At 38.6% G+C, this 20,335-nt stretch overlaps 1 protein-coding gene across 1 annotated transcript in view; it reads left to right on the plus strand.

The window, feature by feature from the left end:
• Positions 1 to 19,137, plus strand: part of LOC146573212 (neuronal acetylcholine receptor subunit alpha-7-like) — a 47,431-nt gene extending 28,294 nt beyond the window's left edge. Inside the window, exons 5-10 of the mRNA XM_085277871.1 lie at positions 5,470 to 5,549; positions 6,651 to 6,818; positions 9,850 to 10,044; positions 10,583 to 10,669; positions 12,319 to 12,428; positions 13,232 to 19,137. Of these exons, the coding sequence (XP_085133997.1) occupies positions 5,470 to 5,549; positions 6,651 to 6,818; positions 9,850 to 10,044; positions 10,583 to 10,669; positions 12,319 to 12,428; positions 13,232 to 13,834 (1,243 nt within the window). The 3' untranslated portion in view covers positions 13,835 to 19,137. The remainder of the gene's footprint in view (positions 1 to 5,469; positions 5,550 to 6,650; positions 6,819 to 9,849; positions 10,045 to 10,582; positions 10,670 to 12,318; positions 12,429 to 13,231) is intronic.
• The last annotated feature ends 1,198 nt before the right edge of the window (positions 19,138 to 20,335 follow it).

Below are 20,335 nucleotides of genomic sequence, written 5' to 3' on the forward strand. Positions count from 1 at the left end.
CGGAGTGGCGAGAGAGGGAGCGGCCGAAGCGCGGCGTGAAACGTCCACTCTCCGCGGCAGATGCTCCGGTGCAGGTGAGGCAGCAGGTGGGGGAACGCGGCGTCTCCGAGGCCCGCCCAGAGCCAAGCGAGTGCCCTCGAAGACGTGCTCTCGCTCCGCGAAGAGCCGCTGTCTCTCCTTGAGTTTTTCAGCCCACAAGGAGAGCGCTACCTCCTGCCGCTCGTAGAGGTCCGAGTCCGCTGGGTCAAAAGCGTGTCTTCTTGGCACGGGGCGGGTCATTCTGTCAGGGCTCGTGTGCGGAGGCGAGGAAGGGATGACCCACATGCAGGACTCGTGGTGCAGAACGAGGTTTATTGAATATGTAGACAACAGATGATAGGATGGATGGCTGGCTGGCTGGACTTAGCGGACTGGTAGACTGGCTGGCTAACTGACTGACTGGACGGAACACACGACAGAAACAACATCATCAATGACCCGACACTGAATGGGTAGAACAGAGGGCTTAAATACACAGACTGGTGATAATGATGATAATGAGGGACCGGTGAGTACACAGCTGAACATAATGAACTAATGATAATGGGAAGAGGATTGAACATAATACACACAGACCAAGGCTAACACAATAAAACAGGAAGTGGAACAGGCAGTAGATAAACAGTGAGTGTGAACTGAAAACACTGGGTCACCGACCCAGGAACCCTGACAGAGTGAGAGAGAATGAGTGAGAAAGAGGGATGGAAGCAAGAGCTCTGGGTGTCTACAAGGGATGATACAGAACATTAAGCGGCTTACAGTAGGGATAACTGATAATGATCAATATGCTCCTGACAGAGACCTAGATTGTAAATGACATTCTTCATGGATTCAACATAAATCTGGAGTAAAATCATTTACTCTTATTTTTATGAATCAAGAAAGCAAGCATGAGAGGAGATTAAAATTATGAAAAGATGTAGTTTTACAAATCCCTAATGGGAAACTAGGTCAGTGCAGTGGCAAGGCTTTAGCACACACATTTTTTTTTAAATTCAAAGTGACAGGACCACCCTCATTCCACCCACACCAAATCTCGACATTAAACCTCTATCCCCCATGTCAGAGAGATTTACCACTTCACTGCTAAGGGTTAGTAGGTAATGGGCATTGCAGGTTTTGGTTGCATAGGGAACAATCTAATGTATTTACCAACTTGTCAGATGTCAATTATTGGTATCCTTCACTCCCAGAAGGAATCACATCAAATGATCTTTTCAAAATTAAGATACTTTTAGGTCAGGATCTGCCCACTTTGTGTCACAAATGTTTACTGTCTTTACTACTATGCCCCTTAAACACAACATGAAAGCCATGGGAATCAGGACTGTTGGGCCAGCTGACAATAAGCTACAATGGTATACACTGGAGCCAGCTGAGGTGGTTCGGGCATCTGACAAGGATGCCTCCTGGGTGAGGTGTTCCGGGCATGTCCCGCCGGGAGAAGGCCCCGGGGCAGACCCAGGACACGCTGGAGAGATTATATCTCTCAGCTGGCCTGGGAACGCCTTGGTGTTCCCCCGGATAAGCTGGAGGAGATGGCTGGGGAGAGGGAGGTCTGGGCCTCTCTGCTTAGGCTGCTGCCCCCGCGACCCGGCCTTGAATAAAGCAGATGAAGATGGATGGATGGATGGTATACATAGACCTTAAGTCAATCTTCAGACCATTCAGCCCTTTGTGCAAAAAATAAATTCTTATTTATTTATTTTATCACAGACAGCATGATGATGATGGCAGCGTAAAGTGCGCTCCTTCCCAAGTGGTGGACTCTAATGCAAGTGCACATTTCTAGTAGATTATATTCTGGATTGTGGATATTCAGAAATGCTACAAGTTCCAAGTCTTTAGCCATGGTTGACACTTCACTTGACCTTTCTTTCATCTGACCCTGGTCAGAGTAAAACCTGGATCAAGCATCTTTGCTTTGGTCCCATCAGCCTCACATCAGCCCCTAAGATTTACAAAGTCTAAGCCCAGGTCAACCATGCTCATGTTCAGCCCTCAAGGTAAGTCTGGGACTATGAAGTCTGACTGGCAATGTAGAATGTCTCCTCTCTGGTGGGGAAGACGCAGCAGACAGTATAGGAAGTGAAAAGATACCAATGATCATATTCCTTCTACTGGTGTAGAGGTGTTTAGTTGGACTTTTATCTGAGAGAACAAAAAGGGTAAACCCTATGCAGCTGCACTTCTCAAAAAGGGTGATTATTTTTTTATGCTTATGAAGCAAAAACCAGTTCAAAGAATTTCATCTTATTGGAGTCTCTGAGTGGGACATTAAGGATTCCTGGCTCAGGACTTGTATCAGATACTGTTTGATCATAAGGTAGTTCATACAACAACACCTTAGGACAAAGATCAGTGGATTGACTTTGATATTATTTCAGAGAATGTGCATTTTAATGTACCACTTTTTGTATCCTGGATAGTCTTTTTCTGTTTCTTTTTTCTAAAGAAAGTTAGTGACTTTGACTTAGTCAAGAATTTTTGAACACTAGGTCCAGAAAGTAGGGACAGTTGTAATTGTGTATTTGCTTGTGTCAGCACATAAACAAATCAATAATCTCCTCACATGAATGAAATATGAATACAATGACAATTCCTCTCTGTCAAAGACATGGATTTGAATATTTCATCATTTATAGATATCTGGAAAGCTTGAATACAAAAAGACTAAGCTTTCTACTTTTCCCATGTAAATAGTATAGACCATTTATCTGTAAAGAAGCATTACTTTTTTATATTATAGCTAGTTATCTAAAAGATAAATTGCTGACACACACTACAACAGTGTTTGACAAGAATGATATGTCAGTCCAGACCGTGTCATTGCATTTCTCCACTGACTATTGAAACCAGACTTCATATTCTATACTGCTATGTGAGAAACATATTTAAAGTTACAGTGCAGTAATGACCAATTTAATTTAAGTAATACTTTACTTCCATTTATGATTTATACATTTTCTTTTTCACTTTTAATACTGGGATATTACACTTTTGGAATTATTTATTGCTATAAAGTAAAGTTTTTGAAGAATCCCATTAAGAAAAAACTCAATAAAAAGTCAATTGGGATTTAAGACATATTGTAGTTTTCATGTGATCTTTTATTAATATGTGATCTAATTAAATGCGGTTAAAGTTATACATCAAGGAATCATTAATGCCTGGGTCTCTGTGTGCTGTACATTATTCAAGTCATTGTCTTTCATATTAAACATTTATATTGGCATTTTGAGAGAGGGTTTAGTAAATGAAAAATGAAATGTTTTTATTTCAATTTTTAATGCTTTAATTTGTCCATGTGAGGTAGATGTATTCCAGATACCATTACAAGGCTAAATGCTAAGATCATTTATTCTAGGCAATGGATGAGAGCTACTCTGAAATATTCTCACAGTCTCTGTCTTCCACCCTTTAAGTGAAATAAATGATTAGATATAAATTATGGATGTAGCATTATAAATCTGCATCCATTAAAGCTTTGTCCTGTTACACGTCTTCTGGATTTAGTCCCAAAAACTTTACTAAAATCTATACTCCACCCACAAAGCAAAAAGCTTGTCAGAAGAATTTGAAATGTTGTTTAAATGTTCCTCACTCTCCAGTTGCATATAGTCTCATGCTACAAGCAGTAAATATTTACTAATGGAAAATAACAGTGCGGTTTGAACTGTTGTCTGAGTTGCATTAACATTCATTCATCCTTTAAAATGAGATATATTGAGTTGCCAGTGCACCTCATTCAGTTTTCCTTTTTAAGAGGTCACAGCATACTGAAATATGTGAATTAAATATTATACTTGTTATGAATACATGGATAAATAGGTATAATTGTATGCCATTTACCGGTTCATTACTTTTGCAAGGAGGCTGTTTTCAGTCCATATGCTTTGTCCATTTGGTAGTTTTTCCCCTTCTTTTCCATCTCATTATCCAGCATAAACAAAACTCAAAAGTGTTTACAACCGTGATAGGGTATACTTATACACAGGAGGCTTTGAGCTAAATGATAAAATTATATGCTAATTACTCATGATGACCGTGCTAACATACTCAGATGCTTGGCAATTTAGTTTAGTTCTTTCCATTTGATGACCTCATTGACAAGTTTTGACATCTGACAAGTATATTTCAATCAAGATGTGTTTTAATGAGTCAACAGATTTTTTCAAGCTAATCCCTACCCATCCATTCACTTCCACTTATCCTTTCCAGGGTCGAGGGGGGCGCTGGAGCATATCCCAGCTGTCATAGGGCGAGAGGCGGGGTACACCCTGGACAGGTCGCCAGTCTGTCGCAGGGCTAACACATAGAGACACAGACAACCATTCGCACTCACATTCACTCACAGATTCAGTCTAGAATTTATTAAAAGCTACACTTTTTTATATTTTTCACATGCTTACTTTTACAACAATGAATAGAGGTCACTGTTGCTCGCACAGTGAAATTGGCTTCAAAGAACATGCTTCACCAAAAAGTCATAGTGATTGCTTTGATTACTCACAGTTGCCTGTGATTTTGCATGTTTGACCTCAAATACTTGGTAACTACTAGCTGAGGGACAGTAACACTTGAGTTTTACTACAACTGAGAGATTAGCTGCACAAGTCTGTCACTTCCATGGTTATTCCACTGGTCATTGACCAGTCTCTGCACCTGCAACTGTTTTCCTAGTGACACCCTCCATCAACCTCCATCATCCACTTGCAACCTGCCAGTTCCCAGATGGGTCCTGACCAGTCTGTAGAGCTGTATGACTGGGGCATTGTTAATTTTATCCCACATTGCAACCATAATTGTTAAGACACCTACAATGAATGAAGTTAATGTCACATACTAATCTCAACATAATATGAGTCAGTGGTAGCTCACTATCTAACAGTGGCATGGTTTAATTTGACTGTTAGATGTTAATTAGTTGTTGGTATATTAAACTGTCAGTGTAGAAGACTTTATTATTAGCATGTGTGTTGTCAGAAGCTCAATAGATACTATTTCAGCATGACACAATCAAATCAGCCTAACAAAGCAAAAGTATTCTTCAACTGACTTCTCAGATACTCTTCTGGTTATTTTTACTCTCTGAAAGAAACATTAATCAGTTTTTGTGTTCCAGAGATTTTGAGCATGCGAAATAGATAATCCCTGGTCTGCTTGAAGGACGTCTTGGTAACAGACGACCGTGTTTATTTAACATGATGAGCAAAATTAAACACACTCTGTCTGGATCTTCACTAATCCCCCTTGTCTCTGCCTTCTGTCACCTTCATTTACCACTTGATGTTTTTTTGTCTATCTTTACTTTTGTAGTTGACTCTGACTCAGCTTAATAACTTCTATTCTCTTCTTTCTGTGTGTTTTTCTCTTCCATTTAATTGTTATGATAAAATGCCCCATTTAACTACTCTTGTCCCCCTATAGTGCTGATGAGAGGTTTGATGCCACGTTCCATACAAATGTGCTGGTCAATGCTTCAGGAGCTTGTCAGTACATTCCACCAGGTGAGACATCCCAGATATTTCTATATTCTTACACTACCTTCCCACACTACTCCCAACATGCTAAATCCAAATTGTCATCATCTTAGGGACATCATTATCTCAACATCATCATTACTGTTATCACTGCCATCAACACCCTTCTCATTCTCACCTCACTGTTCTGGTGAACAATCTCTATTCAGATTCCCAAGACAATGTCATTTTACAATCACTGAACATTAGAGACTGTTTCCACTTCCTCCACATACCAAAGTTGTTCCATTTGATATAGATCTAGTGACTCGGGGGGCCATGGAAGATCACTGAACTCACTTTCTTGTTCACAAAGACAGAATTGGATTGCTGTCTTGCATTGTTTTACTGCAACAGCCATTGGAAGATGGTAAATTATGGGTATAAGAAATATATGGTCAGCAAAAATATTCAGACTATAGCATGCAGACATACAAGTTCAAGTTTGCAGAGAAAACTGTTATACCACTACAACCAACTTGGATTATTAACACAAGCTAGCTCTAGCCTCAGCATTGTCTTCTTGGCTGACAGGAGAAGAGCGCGTCATGGTCTTCCACTTATTATGCTTTCTAAAGGGCTTACCATCATCTTTCTGTCAGCTTTAACTAGTGTCACCATTCTCTTTTAGTCTTTTACATGCACTTTTCTGTTTGCAGAACTGCTGCTCACTGAGCAATTTTTGTAAACTCTGGAGATTGTTCTGGTGAAAATCTCAGGAGATCAGCAATTTCAGACTCACTCAAACTACCCTGCCTGGCATCAGCAAAGATGCCATGGCCACTGAACTCAAATACTCCCCCCCCCCCCCCACCCCATCTAATGTTTGATATAACACTAACTAAAGCTCTTGATCTGTTTCTAGATCAGTATTTTTTGAATCGCAAAGCTGATGTTTATTTGTATTCTAAAAGGATATCAGTGCCTATAATAAATGGCTTGGAATATACTAGATTTTAGTATCAGAGAAGCATTTATTTAAAGTATGTTTAAGTAAAAATTGTCATGTAGAAGTAACTTTTTATTATTTTAAAAATAAATATTTACATAAAAAAAACTGATTGGTTTCTAAAAGTAATTTATCTGCAGGTATCTTGAAGAGTACCTGCTACATCGACGTTCGGTGGTTCCCGTTTGATATTCAGAAGTGTGACCTGAAATTTGGTTCCTGGACCCACAATGGTTGGTTGCTGGATCTCCAGATGATGGAAGTCGATGTCTCTACATATATACCCAATGGGGAGTGGGACCTTGTTGGTAAGAATGAAAACAAAATGTCATGCATAGATGCTGAATAAGAAAGACCCTGATAAGACTCTCACTGAGATTCAGCATTAACTATGTGAAACATCCAATCAGTGTCACACACAGCAGGTGTTTCAGCTGTGTTTCTTTCTTTGTAAGATGCCACTCTCTTAGTCAATCAGTCCACAACGAAGGGGTCTTTAGATGGTGTGAATAATGCAGCTTCTATTTACTATAGTACTAAATAAATCTTCAACAAATTCTGTTTCTGACAGCATTTCTGTACAATACAGGTGATGCTAATTTCAAATACTGATCACAACAGGTAGGCTAGCAAAGCTAAAAATAAAATCCATCAGAAGTAGTTAAAAAGAACTCTCTCAGTTCATACCTTCAAGCCTTTCAGAAGCATCTAGGAAATGACTCCAGCATTTTGCCTACAGTTAGGGTTAGGGTTGATGACTCAAATGGATAAAGCATATCAAAAAACATGGAAAGTTGCCCATCAAAGTGCCGTTTAAAATCATCCTCCTAACTTTATCCCTCATCCTATCAATATTTTTACCGTATATATTCCACTGCTTGTGTCTCCATATGGAAATAAAGAACTCATCCAGGTTTGGGTGTTAATCGGAGGCCAATGGAATAATTTCCAGACACAAACTGACTAACACACAGAGTTGGTGCACCCAGCTGGCTGGGGGAATAGATGGGGGGTTGTGAGTGTGTGTGGTGACAGCTGGCCTAGGGATGGTTCACTTAATTCAGGCACAGCCAGGCAGCTAGCTGGCCAAGAACACACACTGTCCTGGTGCCTTAGAACATGCCCATGTTCATGCAAGAGTGCAAACACACACTCAAAAGCAAGCAGACACGCATTGTTTCACTGTCTCAGGGGGTAACTCATTAAATTAAGCCATTCCTGAGCCCATTAACCTAATCTGAACTATCACAACTGAATGCCTCACCCCCAACCTTCACCTATTTATAACCTTTACCCTAAAACCAACTCTTATCCCCAAAAAGCAGTCTGGACCCTTCGGGACTGCACTTTTAAGTCTCTAGGGTGACACACGTTCCCATGGGTTAGTGTTCTGTCAGGTTAAAGTCCCTAAAGGGAATGGAGGACATGACCCCATACAAGTGAGCGCACGCACACGCGCACGCACACACACACACACACACACACACACACACACACACACAAGATCTGGTAAATGCATCTGCAGGTCTACAATCCATCAAATTAATAGAAACTAACAAAGGCTATTTCTCTTCGGCAAGCGGGTGACAAGAGTTTTAAATGAAATGAAATTGAATCCGAGCAATCAATTTAAACTGAATTCCTATAGGAAGTAAGGCTCACACACGCAGTGATAATATCAAGTGTTTTCTGTTACTGACTTGAAAAAAGTTGTGCATTTTGACTGTATTGTTGATTGTGTCATTTTCACAATCAATTAATTGCTATTAGAGGGGTATAATGCTGGGTAAACCATACACAGGCAGCACTCTTGTGGGTTGACTTTTATTCATCACTGATTGTTGATTGTAAGCTACACATGACTGCCTGGCAGTCACACATACTCACACAGAGGTCCTTGATTGATGATATTAATCCAGAGGACAAGCTAACATTGTCTGCATTCCACCTTAAAATGATTATACATATGAAATAGATCTGCTATTGTTACTGATCATTTAGCTATACAATTGTTCTTGTACTTGTAGTTTTTCTGACTATGGCCAGGCCAATGTGATGTTGATTTCTGTTACTGACCTTTTAAAAATCAAAATATATCTATGCCAACAACAAAGATAAAACTATAGTGTTGAACATGGCAGATGACTGCTTTTTGGAGATGTAGCTGGGTAATCTGAAGCATTTACTAACATTTGCAGGTTTTAACATTTTGTGGCAGTCCTTTACTCTTGCTCGGCATATAATACAACCAATGATCATGGCACAATGCATTGCAGCTACAGCTAACTTTCCACAATCTCCAAAGATAATTTTATTTGAAACTATTTAAATTACAGCTAAAGATAAATACACGCTCCTTTTAGTTTTTGTTTATTTGTTTTTTACAAAAACAGAGTTACTGTTCAGATATATATTCTATATTTTCACTTTTTAGTCACCATGAAATGAACTTGAACATAAAATAAACTTTAGTGACTGCTTTTTAATGTCATTTTACTGTTTTCATTTAATTTTTTGTCTACCCTTACTTGTTTTGATACGTTGAACTAGTACTGTGTACAAAAGGTGCCTTTCAAATATGCTGTAAGGAACAGGAACTGTTGTTTGTCTGTAAAATAGATGTGGAAGTATTCATAAATTTTAATAGTTTATATTTGAAAGTTATCAAGCTGGTTTTGATCAAACAAATTCCAATAACAGGATGAAAAGATGGCCAGCTGGTCAGCAAACAGATTCAAAAGCCAATTACTGCTCTCAACAAATGGCTATCATTTTAAAGCCATGAACTTGCAACTTCTATTTCAGTCTCTACTGTATGAGCAATTCTTTATACTGATTATAACTTCCTGCTAAACAAACAGGTGGAATGGATTTGAGATTATTAGGCACAAGTTGATTTTCTTTTGTTTTTGTTTTTTTCAAAGCAAGCTGCTTCCCAACATGATTAACTAAATTCCAGTCTGGACAAAATAATATTAATCTGATTGGTTAAAGTCTACAAATTTATGAAATACAGAAATTGAAAGAAGAAGAAAAAAGTACTATTATCATATTCATAAGTTTCCAACATCTTCTATAAAAAGTACAAGTTGGCTTTCCATAAAATGTAAAACATTATACTTCTACAAGTATTTTGCCTGTATTTATTTACATTTTAACTAATGCCTTTTTGTTAACAAGGCCATACATGAAGTATGAAGAAATGTGCATTATTGGCTTATTTTACTGTTTATAAAAAAATATTCAGTCAAGCAGAAGAAAGAACTGGACCATTATTTCATAATTCTGTGTTTTTGACCTCTAAACTGACACCTTTTTACCCCTTAATATGTCTCCCAGGTGTACCAGCAAAGCGTAATGAGCTGTATTATGACTGCTGCAAGGAGCCCTACCCCGATGTGACGTTCACAGTCACTATGCGCCGCAGGACTCTTTATTATGGCTTAAACCTGCTCATCCCCTGTGTGCTCATCTCTGGTCTGGCACTGTTGGTCTTTCTGCTCCCTGCTGACTCTGGAGAAAAGATCTCACTGGGTACAGAGGATCACATACACATCAGGCCATCCTTGCACACAAAGACACAGATACACAGTTTCACGCAGAGGGACAATGATTCATGATTATATTCATACATGTAGACAAAAATGTGCCTTTCTCCCCTACTTTGGTCATCTCTGCCCACCAGACTGCAATTGCTTACCCATTTATTTGTCTTTGCTTTATGCTAGCGCTGACATTATTGCTTTGAATAAGCATTTGCTTTGAATTCTGTTCCTTAGCAGATGAACAAAAGCACCACTGTTAACGCAGCAAAGATAATCATGTGGACCTGAAAATGCCAGCTTGTTTCAAAATGCCATTCCGTGAGACAGGGCTGCACTAAATAGAAATGAGACAGTGCTCCTTTGACGGTGGATAAGATAGTAAATATTCCAAAAATAAATTCATAGCTTTTGTCACCTGTTTTGAAGACAACCAGCTGCATTTATTTTGAGTTCTCTCAAGTCACAATTTAACAGCAATAGAGATGTTTGATGAAATAATGTATCTAATGTGTGTCTGCCCTTTTTAGGCATAACGGTACTGCTGTCTCTGACAGTGTTCATGTTACTGGTAGCAGAGATCATGCCTGCCACTTCAGACTCAGTTCCTCTAATTGGTAAGACAATATTCAGCTCCTCGTAATGCTTTTATTGGTAATTATTTAATTGTTGGTTTAAAAACAACATTAAAGCAATTGTGAATTGTGAAGGTTTTCACAGGAACCTATGCAGTCTGAGTATGCACATCCCTCGATTCAGTGGCTTGTAGAACAACATTTAGCAGCAATAACTTGAAGCACTGATTGGTTTTCTATATGACTTCACTAGTCTCTAAAATAATTGTGAAGAAATCTTCTTTGCAAGGTTTATGGGGAGTTCTTTTAGGGTCTTATCATACCACTTCATTTGCTGAGTCAACTGCTAAAACTTCTGCTTTAATAGAAGCAATTGCAATTGTTGATAATCAGTTAACCAAGTCCATTTACACAGTAGTGCATAGAGACTGTACTCTGGTGTCCACCTAAAGACATGGATGTTAATTGGTGATTCTAAATTGGTTATGGATGCCAACACTAGAAAATGTTATTTAAATCACAATCTAATATTTCCATTTTCAAACATCCAAGAGCTAAAATGTGTGCTATTTTTAGTTTATTTTTAATTGATGGAATTGTTTTTACAATAAATAGGTAAGAAAATTATAATATATCATGACTTGCCCAAAAGGTGGAAAAGGTATAAAGTGCCACAGTGAGGGTAGTGGGTCAGTATGGAGATTTTATTTTCTCAATTTACTGTTCAGAGAGAAAACCATGGAAAGTTGCTGGATGAAAAGAATAATTTACCCAGGAGACAGTTGGCTACAATAGGTTAGAGTGTCAAAATAGATCGTTATGCCTCATACTCACATCACAGGGCAGTCTGTAGCAGAAAACATTCTTTGCACAGATGGACTGATATGTTGTGGCTGTGGGCGGGTTCTAAAGAGTGTGGGGTGGGTGTTTGCTTGCTGATGCAGTATGTGAAGATTATATTCAGTGTAGGAGATAAACAGTTGTGTTGCATAAGACCATACTGATGCAGACAGGGGAAGACAAGGCAGCAGACTTTAAGAAGGGAGGAGAAGCTGCAGATAGGGCTGCTGCCCTGCATCATCTGGCAGCTCAGTGATGTAAAACAAAGCCAAGAGAAAACACGCCTTTTAGAGTAGATGTTTAACACACTACAGATACTGTATATCAGAGATAATAGATAAAAGACAAAAATGTCTTTGACATTTACTATCAGAGGTTATCATACAATTCCAATTATATTGTGACACGGAAACGTATAATTTCATTAGCCCGCCTTTCTACTTAATCGCTGACATCACAGCTGCATCAGAATGTGTTTGAAAAACATGCTTTCCTACATGGAAAGGATATGCATTTTTATGTCCCTGTGTGTCTTCCAGTGCCTCCAAGGCTGTTATGTCTTTTGGCTACATTTTACATTAACAAAAAAGATGTTAGTCATCCTCTTAACCGCCCCTGGGGTGTTATGACCTTAGATTTGTTGACAGGGATCATTTCTTCACTGAATAATCAACCAGCTACCTTACTTGGTGACAGTGATGATGCTTTCTAATCTAATAATTTTAAAATGACCATTTCACTTATATATTTAAATAAATAAATCATTCATTAACAGACTACAATATCTACTAACAAGCCATGTGTCCTTTATTGAAATTGCAATATACTGATTTGTTCGTATTCTTCTTCAGCTCAGTATTTTGCTAGCACCATGATGATTGTGGGATTGTCGGTGGTGGTAACTGTTCTGGTTCTGCAATTCCACCACCATGACCCCCACGGAGGAAAAATGCCTAAATGGGTGAGTTCAATAAGGGGAAAAAAGAGACAATTTAATTACAGTATTATTTCAATAACCACCTCTCTAAAACTGTTTCCAAGCTTTGATGTGCCCCTCTTTAGAAGTTGAAAAAGGTTAGTTCTTGCAACAAAAAGGGTACGCATCATTAGCACAATAACAATAACAGATCCTTCTTTGTTTAGTAAAAAAAAAAAACCATAAAAAAAAAAATTGACTCTCCTTAGTTTCACATCATATTTTTCACCTGACAACCACTGCTCTAACATAATGCATAGAGGTACAGCCGCTGAGCCAGTATAAGTCCATTTTATTTTCGAGTTTGTTTGTGTAAGGACATGACACCAAGATCTTACACAATGATTAAAGGTACTTTTTAAAACTATACTCTGCAAAACTTTTCTTAAACCCTTTACCACTTGAGGCAACATTTTAAGAGTGGCTGTGAACAAGTCATTTCTGATGTATCCTTCTATTATCTTTTGATTTTTTCCTTTTAGTCCTGCTCTCATTCTCTTAAGAAGCTTTGCCTTTTTGGTAGGCCACCAAATAAATGCGAGAAATAGAAATTTTCAGGATGAAATCATACCAACTGTTGTTTCAATTCTGTTGCTAGCTTTAGTCATTTTAGAAGATTTTAGACTATTTTTTTGGTAAGTGTCAATTAAACTGTCTATGTAGATTCTCTGTCATCCAGGTCATGGTAGTCTAAGGAACACTTTCCAGTGTAAATTAACATATCAATCCAATCTTTCCACCTTCTTTCCTCCAGCTAAATCTTTATCTTTCTTATTTCTTTCTTTCAGGTCCGAGTCTTTCTTCTCAACTGGTGCGCTTGGTTCCTCCGTATGAAGAAGCCTGGAGAGGAAAGCAAAACTCCAGTGAGCTCAAGCAGTCCTCCAACTTATAAGTACTCCCATTCTCCTGCTCACCACACTAGCACCACCAGCATTCAGATGAGCACCATACCAGGGCAGCCATCCACTCAGGCAACAACAACCAATGGAAACATGAACCTATACTTTAGCTACCACTCAATGGGCACAGACAACCCTGTGTTTCCACCTAGTGTTGATTCAGGTGTGATTGTGTGCGGTGGTGGAAATGGAGGTGGAGGGAATCATCATAACGGTACCTCCCAGCTTGACATCCACTCAGACCAGACACGGACTTTGCTTTTGGAGCAGATTCCCGAAATTTGCCGGATTTTGGAAGAAGTGCAGTACATTGCGAATCGCTTCAGAGAGCAGGACGAGGGGGAGGCAATCTGCAGCGAGTGGAAATTTGCAGCTGCAGTCGTGGACCGGTTATGCCTGGTGGCCTTCTCGCTGTTCTCCATCATCTGCACCTTCACTATTCTCATGTCAGCTCCCAATTTCATTGAAGCCGTGTCAAAAGACTTTACGTAAGGCTGCTCTCTATCATCACTGACAGATAAAAACTAACAGTAGAAATTCTGACACAATTAGACCTGCACCACACAAGCCTCTCTTGTACTTTTATGTGAAGACACACAAGCTCAAGTTAATTTAGAATTGATATCACCATAGATCAGTACCCAGCCTTTACCCCTCTCATTACACGTTTGTTGGTATATAGCTGGGGTAATGTGTTTTTTCCCTGTGAAGGTTCCTCTTTAGCTTACAACATACATACAGGTACATAGGAAGTTGAAGCAACATGTAGTAGTTAATGATGTAGAAAGTCAGACTGATGCACTTTTCTTCTGTATCCCTGCTGCACCACATCATTTACTTGCCACCATTTGAGCGTCACGTCTCATCAGAATTCACTCTTTCCCTTGCAGCTTTTCTTTTCTCTTAATTTTAGAATTTACACATCCTGTCTTCACTCCGTTTTCTAGAGATGTCTTACCTAAACAACTTCAGCAGTTACATATATAGTACAGGGTTTTACAGGTGTATTCTTGTAATGCATTTGTTCTTTGTATTTTATAAATAAATCCACATTTTACAGTGCAATCTGGTTAAGCTGAAATTGATTTTTTAATGAGTTAGCAAATTCACTGAGATCTACTGAAATTATACATTTCACTAATCTGAGGTGTGAAACTACTGAGTATTTTCATTTTAGATAAATATACCATTTTCCCTCGCTAACTGAAATTTGATTTAAAATTTCAATTCAACTCAATTTTATTTATATAGTTGTCCCCTCAAGGTGAAAATGCCCATTATAATTTCCCACAGCCTGACTGTATCTGATTCATTACAACAAAGAAAGCCAAATAATTTCTTTATACCTTCATTATTACTCTTCCTTTTACAAATGGAGCTATTAGTCTAATATATATTACAGTCTTTCTCGATTGCTTAAACACTTTTCTTGAAACTATGGCTCGTATTCTCAAAACAGTAAACACAAATCCATAACGTCTCACTCAATTTCCCGAAAATTGTATTTTCAGGTCAAAATTAAGCTCTACACTCAAAACCATTCACTCTTGCTGAAAAACCAAACTTTGTCCACAGACATCAGACACAAGGCCTCAAAAACACACACACTACAACATAGTCTTACACATTGGTGCAATAAATTGAAAACAATATTTCAAAAACTGTCAAGTTATGTTGCTTGTGGTTCTTCCCCTCAAAAACCTTTTCACATCATGAAAACAAAAGATCCAATGTACATACAGTGTAGGGCTGGGCGATATATCGAGTTTTTGAAAAATATCGATATATTTTCATACGAGATATAAGATGTGACAATATCGTTTATATCATATAGTCTATGTTACGTTATAATTATACTTATGGAGCCGCAGGTTTGCCTCTCTTTCGTCCACTTTTGTCTCTACGCAACGTCACTCGGCCTCGCCTCTCCTTCACTGAACACAACTCCCCCTCCCCCATAGCTTCACCTGCAGGCAATGACAAGATGAAAGCGGAAAATCTCCGTTAGCGAGTTACCTCGGATCGCCCCGTGCGTGGGGCTGGACGGTGTCAACGTGTTAGCGAGCTAACCACGCTAACGAGCTAACCGCGCTAACGACATGCAGCCCGGAGGAGCTGCACGGCCTAAAATCCTTTCATTTTCTCAAAAACCGACAGTGCGCCTTATGTATGAATTCTGGTTGTGCTTACTGACGCGAACCGATTTTATGTGGTACACAGCGCTCAGCAATCTGTCAAAAAATGTTTTAATATGACTTTGCTAAGTTACGGAGCTGCACCACTTGATGGATTGTCGGAGGATTACGGCTACCGAGGAGGAGCCTCGCGGAGTGATACGTACTGTGTGTGTATAAGGACCACAAATGGCACCTGTTCAGAGACGTGGTGCAGCTGTGAAATCTGTCTCTTTGTTATTACGCTCAGCGTCTATTAGTTTACATTTTGACTGCACAATTGTGAGCTTTTTGTTATGCACAAAAACAACATTGTTTTCTTTTATTTATGGACCATGATTATTTAATAAATGCTGATAATTTATTTTTGAGTAATTTCTTCATGTACATCTACGCTGTATGTAAATAAAAGTGCCCGTGTGACATCTGGGACACAGTGTGACTAGAACTCTCTTTTTGTTCTTAACTTAAAACTTAAAACTTTAAAAAAAATATTGAGATATATATCTTATATCGCCATCCAGCTAAAAAATATCGAGATATGAATTTTGGGTCATATCGCCCAGCCCTAATACAGTGGCACATTTTTATTCATGTACCATACAGTACAACACACAGCAAAAACATTATTCCACCTGCAGCATCCTGTCTGTGATCTGGGTCAGGTCCGGGAATCTCATCCACATCACAGGCTATATTGACCCTGGCCAGGCAGCAGGGGTAAAATCCTCTCACATGCCTGATCCACCGCTGGCATGCATCTACTGATATGTATAGGCAGGCTTCTTCCACGACCCGGAGGAGGTGAACACGGACATAAGGTTCTCTGTCATACACTTTCTACCGCCACGCCGAAAATAACTCCTCCATCGGGTTTAGAAAGGGAGAGTATGCAGGCAGAAAGATGTTAGAAAACCTTGGATTATTGGTAAACCAGTCATGAACCAGAGCAGTGTGATGGAAGCTGACATTACACCAAACAACAGCATAGTGAGGCTGCTCTGGCTGTGCTGGTTCACTGTAGTCCCGCTGGAACATATGTTGTCTTAGACCATCAAGAAAAGCAAGGAGAAGCATAGTGTTATAGGGTCCTAGAATGGCATGGCGGTGGAGTACCCCTCGTTGGCTGATGGCTGCGCACAGAGTGACATTCCCTCCACGCTGACCAGGTACATTTACAATAGCCCAATGGCCAATTATGTTCCTCCACCTCCTCCTTGGTGTCCTAGACCTCCTTTTCCTCCTCAACCTCTTCCTTTGCATCTCTTTGAATCCATTGTTTCAAACCTGAATGAGTTTCCGATTGGTGTGTGATAAATTTTGACTCGTAGTGTTTCCACTTGGTTAATTGTGTGCTAATTGAGCTCAAGCTGTGCTGACTTAAGTTAACATTATTGAATGCAAGCGCTTTCTAAATGGCCACATGGTATAAGCACTGAAAAATGTAGGGATTTGTGTGTAGAGTTTTGCAGTAACAGTTCCCCACATCTGACTCATGTGTTAAAGCAGGGGAATAGTGTTTATAGTTCAAGGAAATGGGTGTGCTTTTTGAAAAATAGCATTATGGTTTTGAAATTTTAGTTCAAAAGATTGGTTATAGTGTTTAAGCAATCAAGAAAACCTGCAATACATCGCCTGCCCTTTATAAGGTTTATTTACTGCAGACAGAAGAACACAGAATACGTAGGCACCAAAATGTTAATATACCTCTGCTAACCCTGCCTTACAGGCCAAATCTTACCAATCTCTGCTTCTCCACAGCAACCCAGTCTGTCAGTGGCAGTTCATTTAAACTATAGGAATGATTTACCAGACACTGGAAAAAATACTCAGTCAACATTACTGTTTTGAAATGACATTAAAGCGACAAATTAATACTACCGAAACTTTTCTGTGACTGAAAACTTAACTTTTCAGGGCAGTTTATTAAAGTGTCACTTCATTACATCCATCCCTTGTGTTAATACAGTATAGTTTTGTTAGCATATGATGCACTATTTGTAAATCACTCACACTCACTTACAGTGCAATTTTTCCTTGGGTAGTAAATTCATCTTTGTTTATTTGTGTGAGCTAGACATGTTTTTGTATTCTCACACAGAAACTCACAATACAGAAAGAGAATATTTTGAAATCTATTCTGAGATGTGCATTTAGTACTCTTTTGTAGTGGTGAGTGCTTTGTATTTTACTCTCTAATGCTCAGTGAAAGGCAAACACTTTTCTTCCCTAATCTCTAGTGACAACATGTAACAAGAATTACTGGGTGACTTGATAGAACAGATTTTTGTTCAACTTTGTCTCTTTTCGCCCCCTGACTGTCCTCTGATTCCAGGGGGCAAAAGACATGAGTGAATTCCCATTTTAAAAACCCACATAAATTCACAGCCTTTTTCCACCAAGCTATTGGATATTTTAAATGGTGTTAAGTGGGGAAACTAAAGAAGAATGAAGCAACACCATACAGTATACCACACAGTGATTGCAGAAATACTCACTGAAATGGAATTCATGCTGTTACAGTTAATCAATGCACTACGTACAGACAAACAGCTTCCAACTGCTGTCGACCTTTTATGCCACTAAAGCACTGTAAACAGTTTGTTATGTCCAGTCATAATAGACATGAAGCAAAAGGTGAAGCCAATGAAATGTACAGTGTTGCTTTATTGCCAATTCTTTTGTGCGAACTTAAGCTGCATTCAAAAATCTACTTTTCTGTGACCAGGGATTTGATGTTTTTACTTGCTTTAAATGTCACAAATATGCTTTTAAAAATAACACGGAGTAGTCTTATAATCTTTAAATGAACAGGCAGACATTTGTTTCAAACAGATCAAAAGATGAATACCACTTTCACATCTGTGTAATAAAGGAGCTATAGTCAGTGCTCTGGAGTTATCTTAAGCTACCTACATGCTGATGGTAACTTACTTGACTGACATATTTCTGTCTAACTCAGAGAAACAAATCCATTTTTTACCAAGTTGAACAATTCCATTAAATATTGGTCAGTGTTCTAATTGTGCACGGTCCTAGCATATTCCAAATTGTACAGTATTTGCTTAAATATGAATCCAATCATAGATGATCTGATAACAAAACATTTATTGGGATTTATTGGAAATGCCTGCAAATGTCCATGCAGATAGAAGTGGGAAGGTATCACAAATGTGCTCCATCTCACCTACCAACGTGTTGGAACATACAGATGCAATAGTTCATATGAGGCATGAATTGAAAGGTTGCATTAGAAGAAATAAAACCATGTCAAGAATTGTTTAATGTAAAAGACAATGCAATTTACAATTCAATATATTGAAGTTCACCCACACACTAAAGGCTCGAATTGCAGTTTTTTAAAGGTTTAATTCTGCTGAATGATTTTGACAAGTATAGCTAAAAATGAGGATGTGGCAGTTTACTTTTTGCAATGCTTTTGAATTTGTCTGTTGCTTTTAATGGTTTTTAAACTGACAATGTTGTATTTTGGTCAACTTGAGTGTCTTATTCTTTGTAGTCTGTGCCTCAGTATCATTCAGAGTCATTCTACGTTGAATAATGTACATAAATGCTCAGTGTACATCACTATTTTGAGAAAAATAAAGGAGTGACTAATAATTATTGGCATTTCACTTGCTGACATGCTACAATTCATGAAATTATATAGTTTGATTAAAATGTTACCACCAGAATTTTCAATCAGTCATGATGAATTCTGGAACCGACTGGAAGTGGTCATTACTAGGTTGTTTTTTGCAATCTGAAGAGTCAGTGAAATGACAGCTTGTCATCTAATATGCCTGCCTAATCACAAGTGACTTCTATGGTATTGTTCACACAGTTTTATAAAATGTCATATTTCACTGACAGAATAATATATTATTTTTTTTCTCACAATAAGCTCTAACAAAAGAGTTCAAAATTTAGAAAAATATACACACAATCAGGTTCATAAGTATTTGAACAATGCAACCAATAATGGGTTCTGTATACCATAACAGTCGATTTAAAAAAACAGAAAACCAAGATGTGATTAATGTGCAGACTTTCAGCTTTAATTTAAGCAGAGATTTAAATCAGGTGGTAATTCCAAATACTAAACTTTTGTAGCCCTTCGTTGGTGCTTTTAAAATAAGGTCCAGACAGATGCTGATGCAACTGAAAAAGGCTATCATTACCCTGAAAAATAAATCTTATCTATCAGACAAAACAGCAAAACTGGGTATATTCTTAAAAAGCCATGCACTGGGTAGCTCATTAACAGCCAAGGGCAAGAAAGACCACAGAAGACAAACATCTAAGTATTGAGACTGGGGGAAGTATGGAGAAGGGAAAGAACACCTCATGATCGAAAGCATACAACAATATCAGTCAATCATGATGAAGCAGAGTGACCCACAAACAAATAGCAACTGAAGCCAACTACAGTAAAGGCCTAGCAGAGGCCAACAAGGAAGGTAACACAGCAATGGATGATTTTCCAGGCTTCATTGTCTAGTATAGGACTGCCACGATTAGTCGACTAGTCATGATTACGTTGACTATCAAAATCGTCGACGACTAATTTAATAGTCGACGCGTCGTTTGAAGCTTTTGTAAGATCACAAAAGACGCAGGAATAAGTAGTAGGATTTAAGAGTGTAATAACGTACTGAAACAGAAGATGGCAGCACTGCATGTATAAAGATGCCAGCTGCCGTTAAACCCCGAAGAAGAAAAAGAAGTAGCTCTGTCCCAGAATTCATAGCGCAGCCCAGCTCAGTTTCCAACAATGGCGGTAGCTAGTTTAGTTTTAATATTACTCTTATTATTCTTT

This window comes from Mchenga conophoros, linkage group LG6 (genome assembly GCF_057382185.1).
Source record: "Mchenga conophoros isolate Kocher_MC1m ecotype Shallow Benthic linkage group LG6, M_conophoros_male_GT1.1, whole genome shotgun sequence".
NCBI classification, from domain to species: Eukaryota; Metazoa; Chordata; class Actinopteri; order Cichliformes; family Cichlidae; genus Mchenga; species Mchenga conophoros.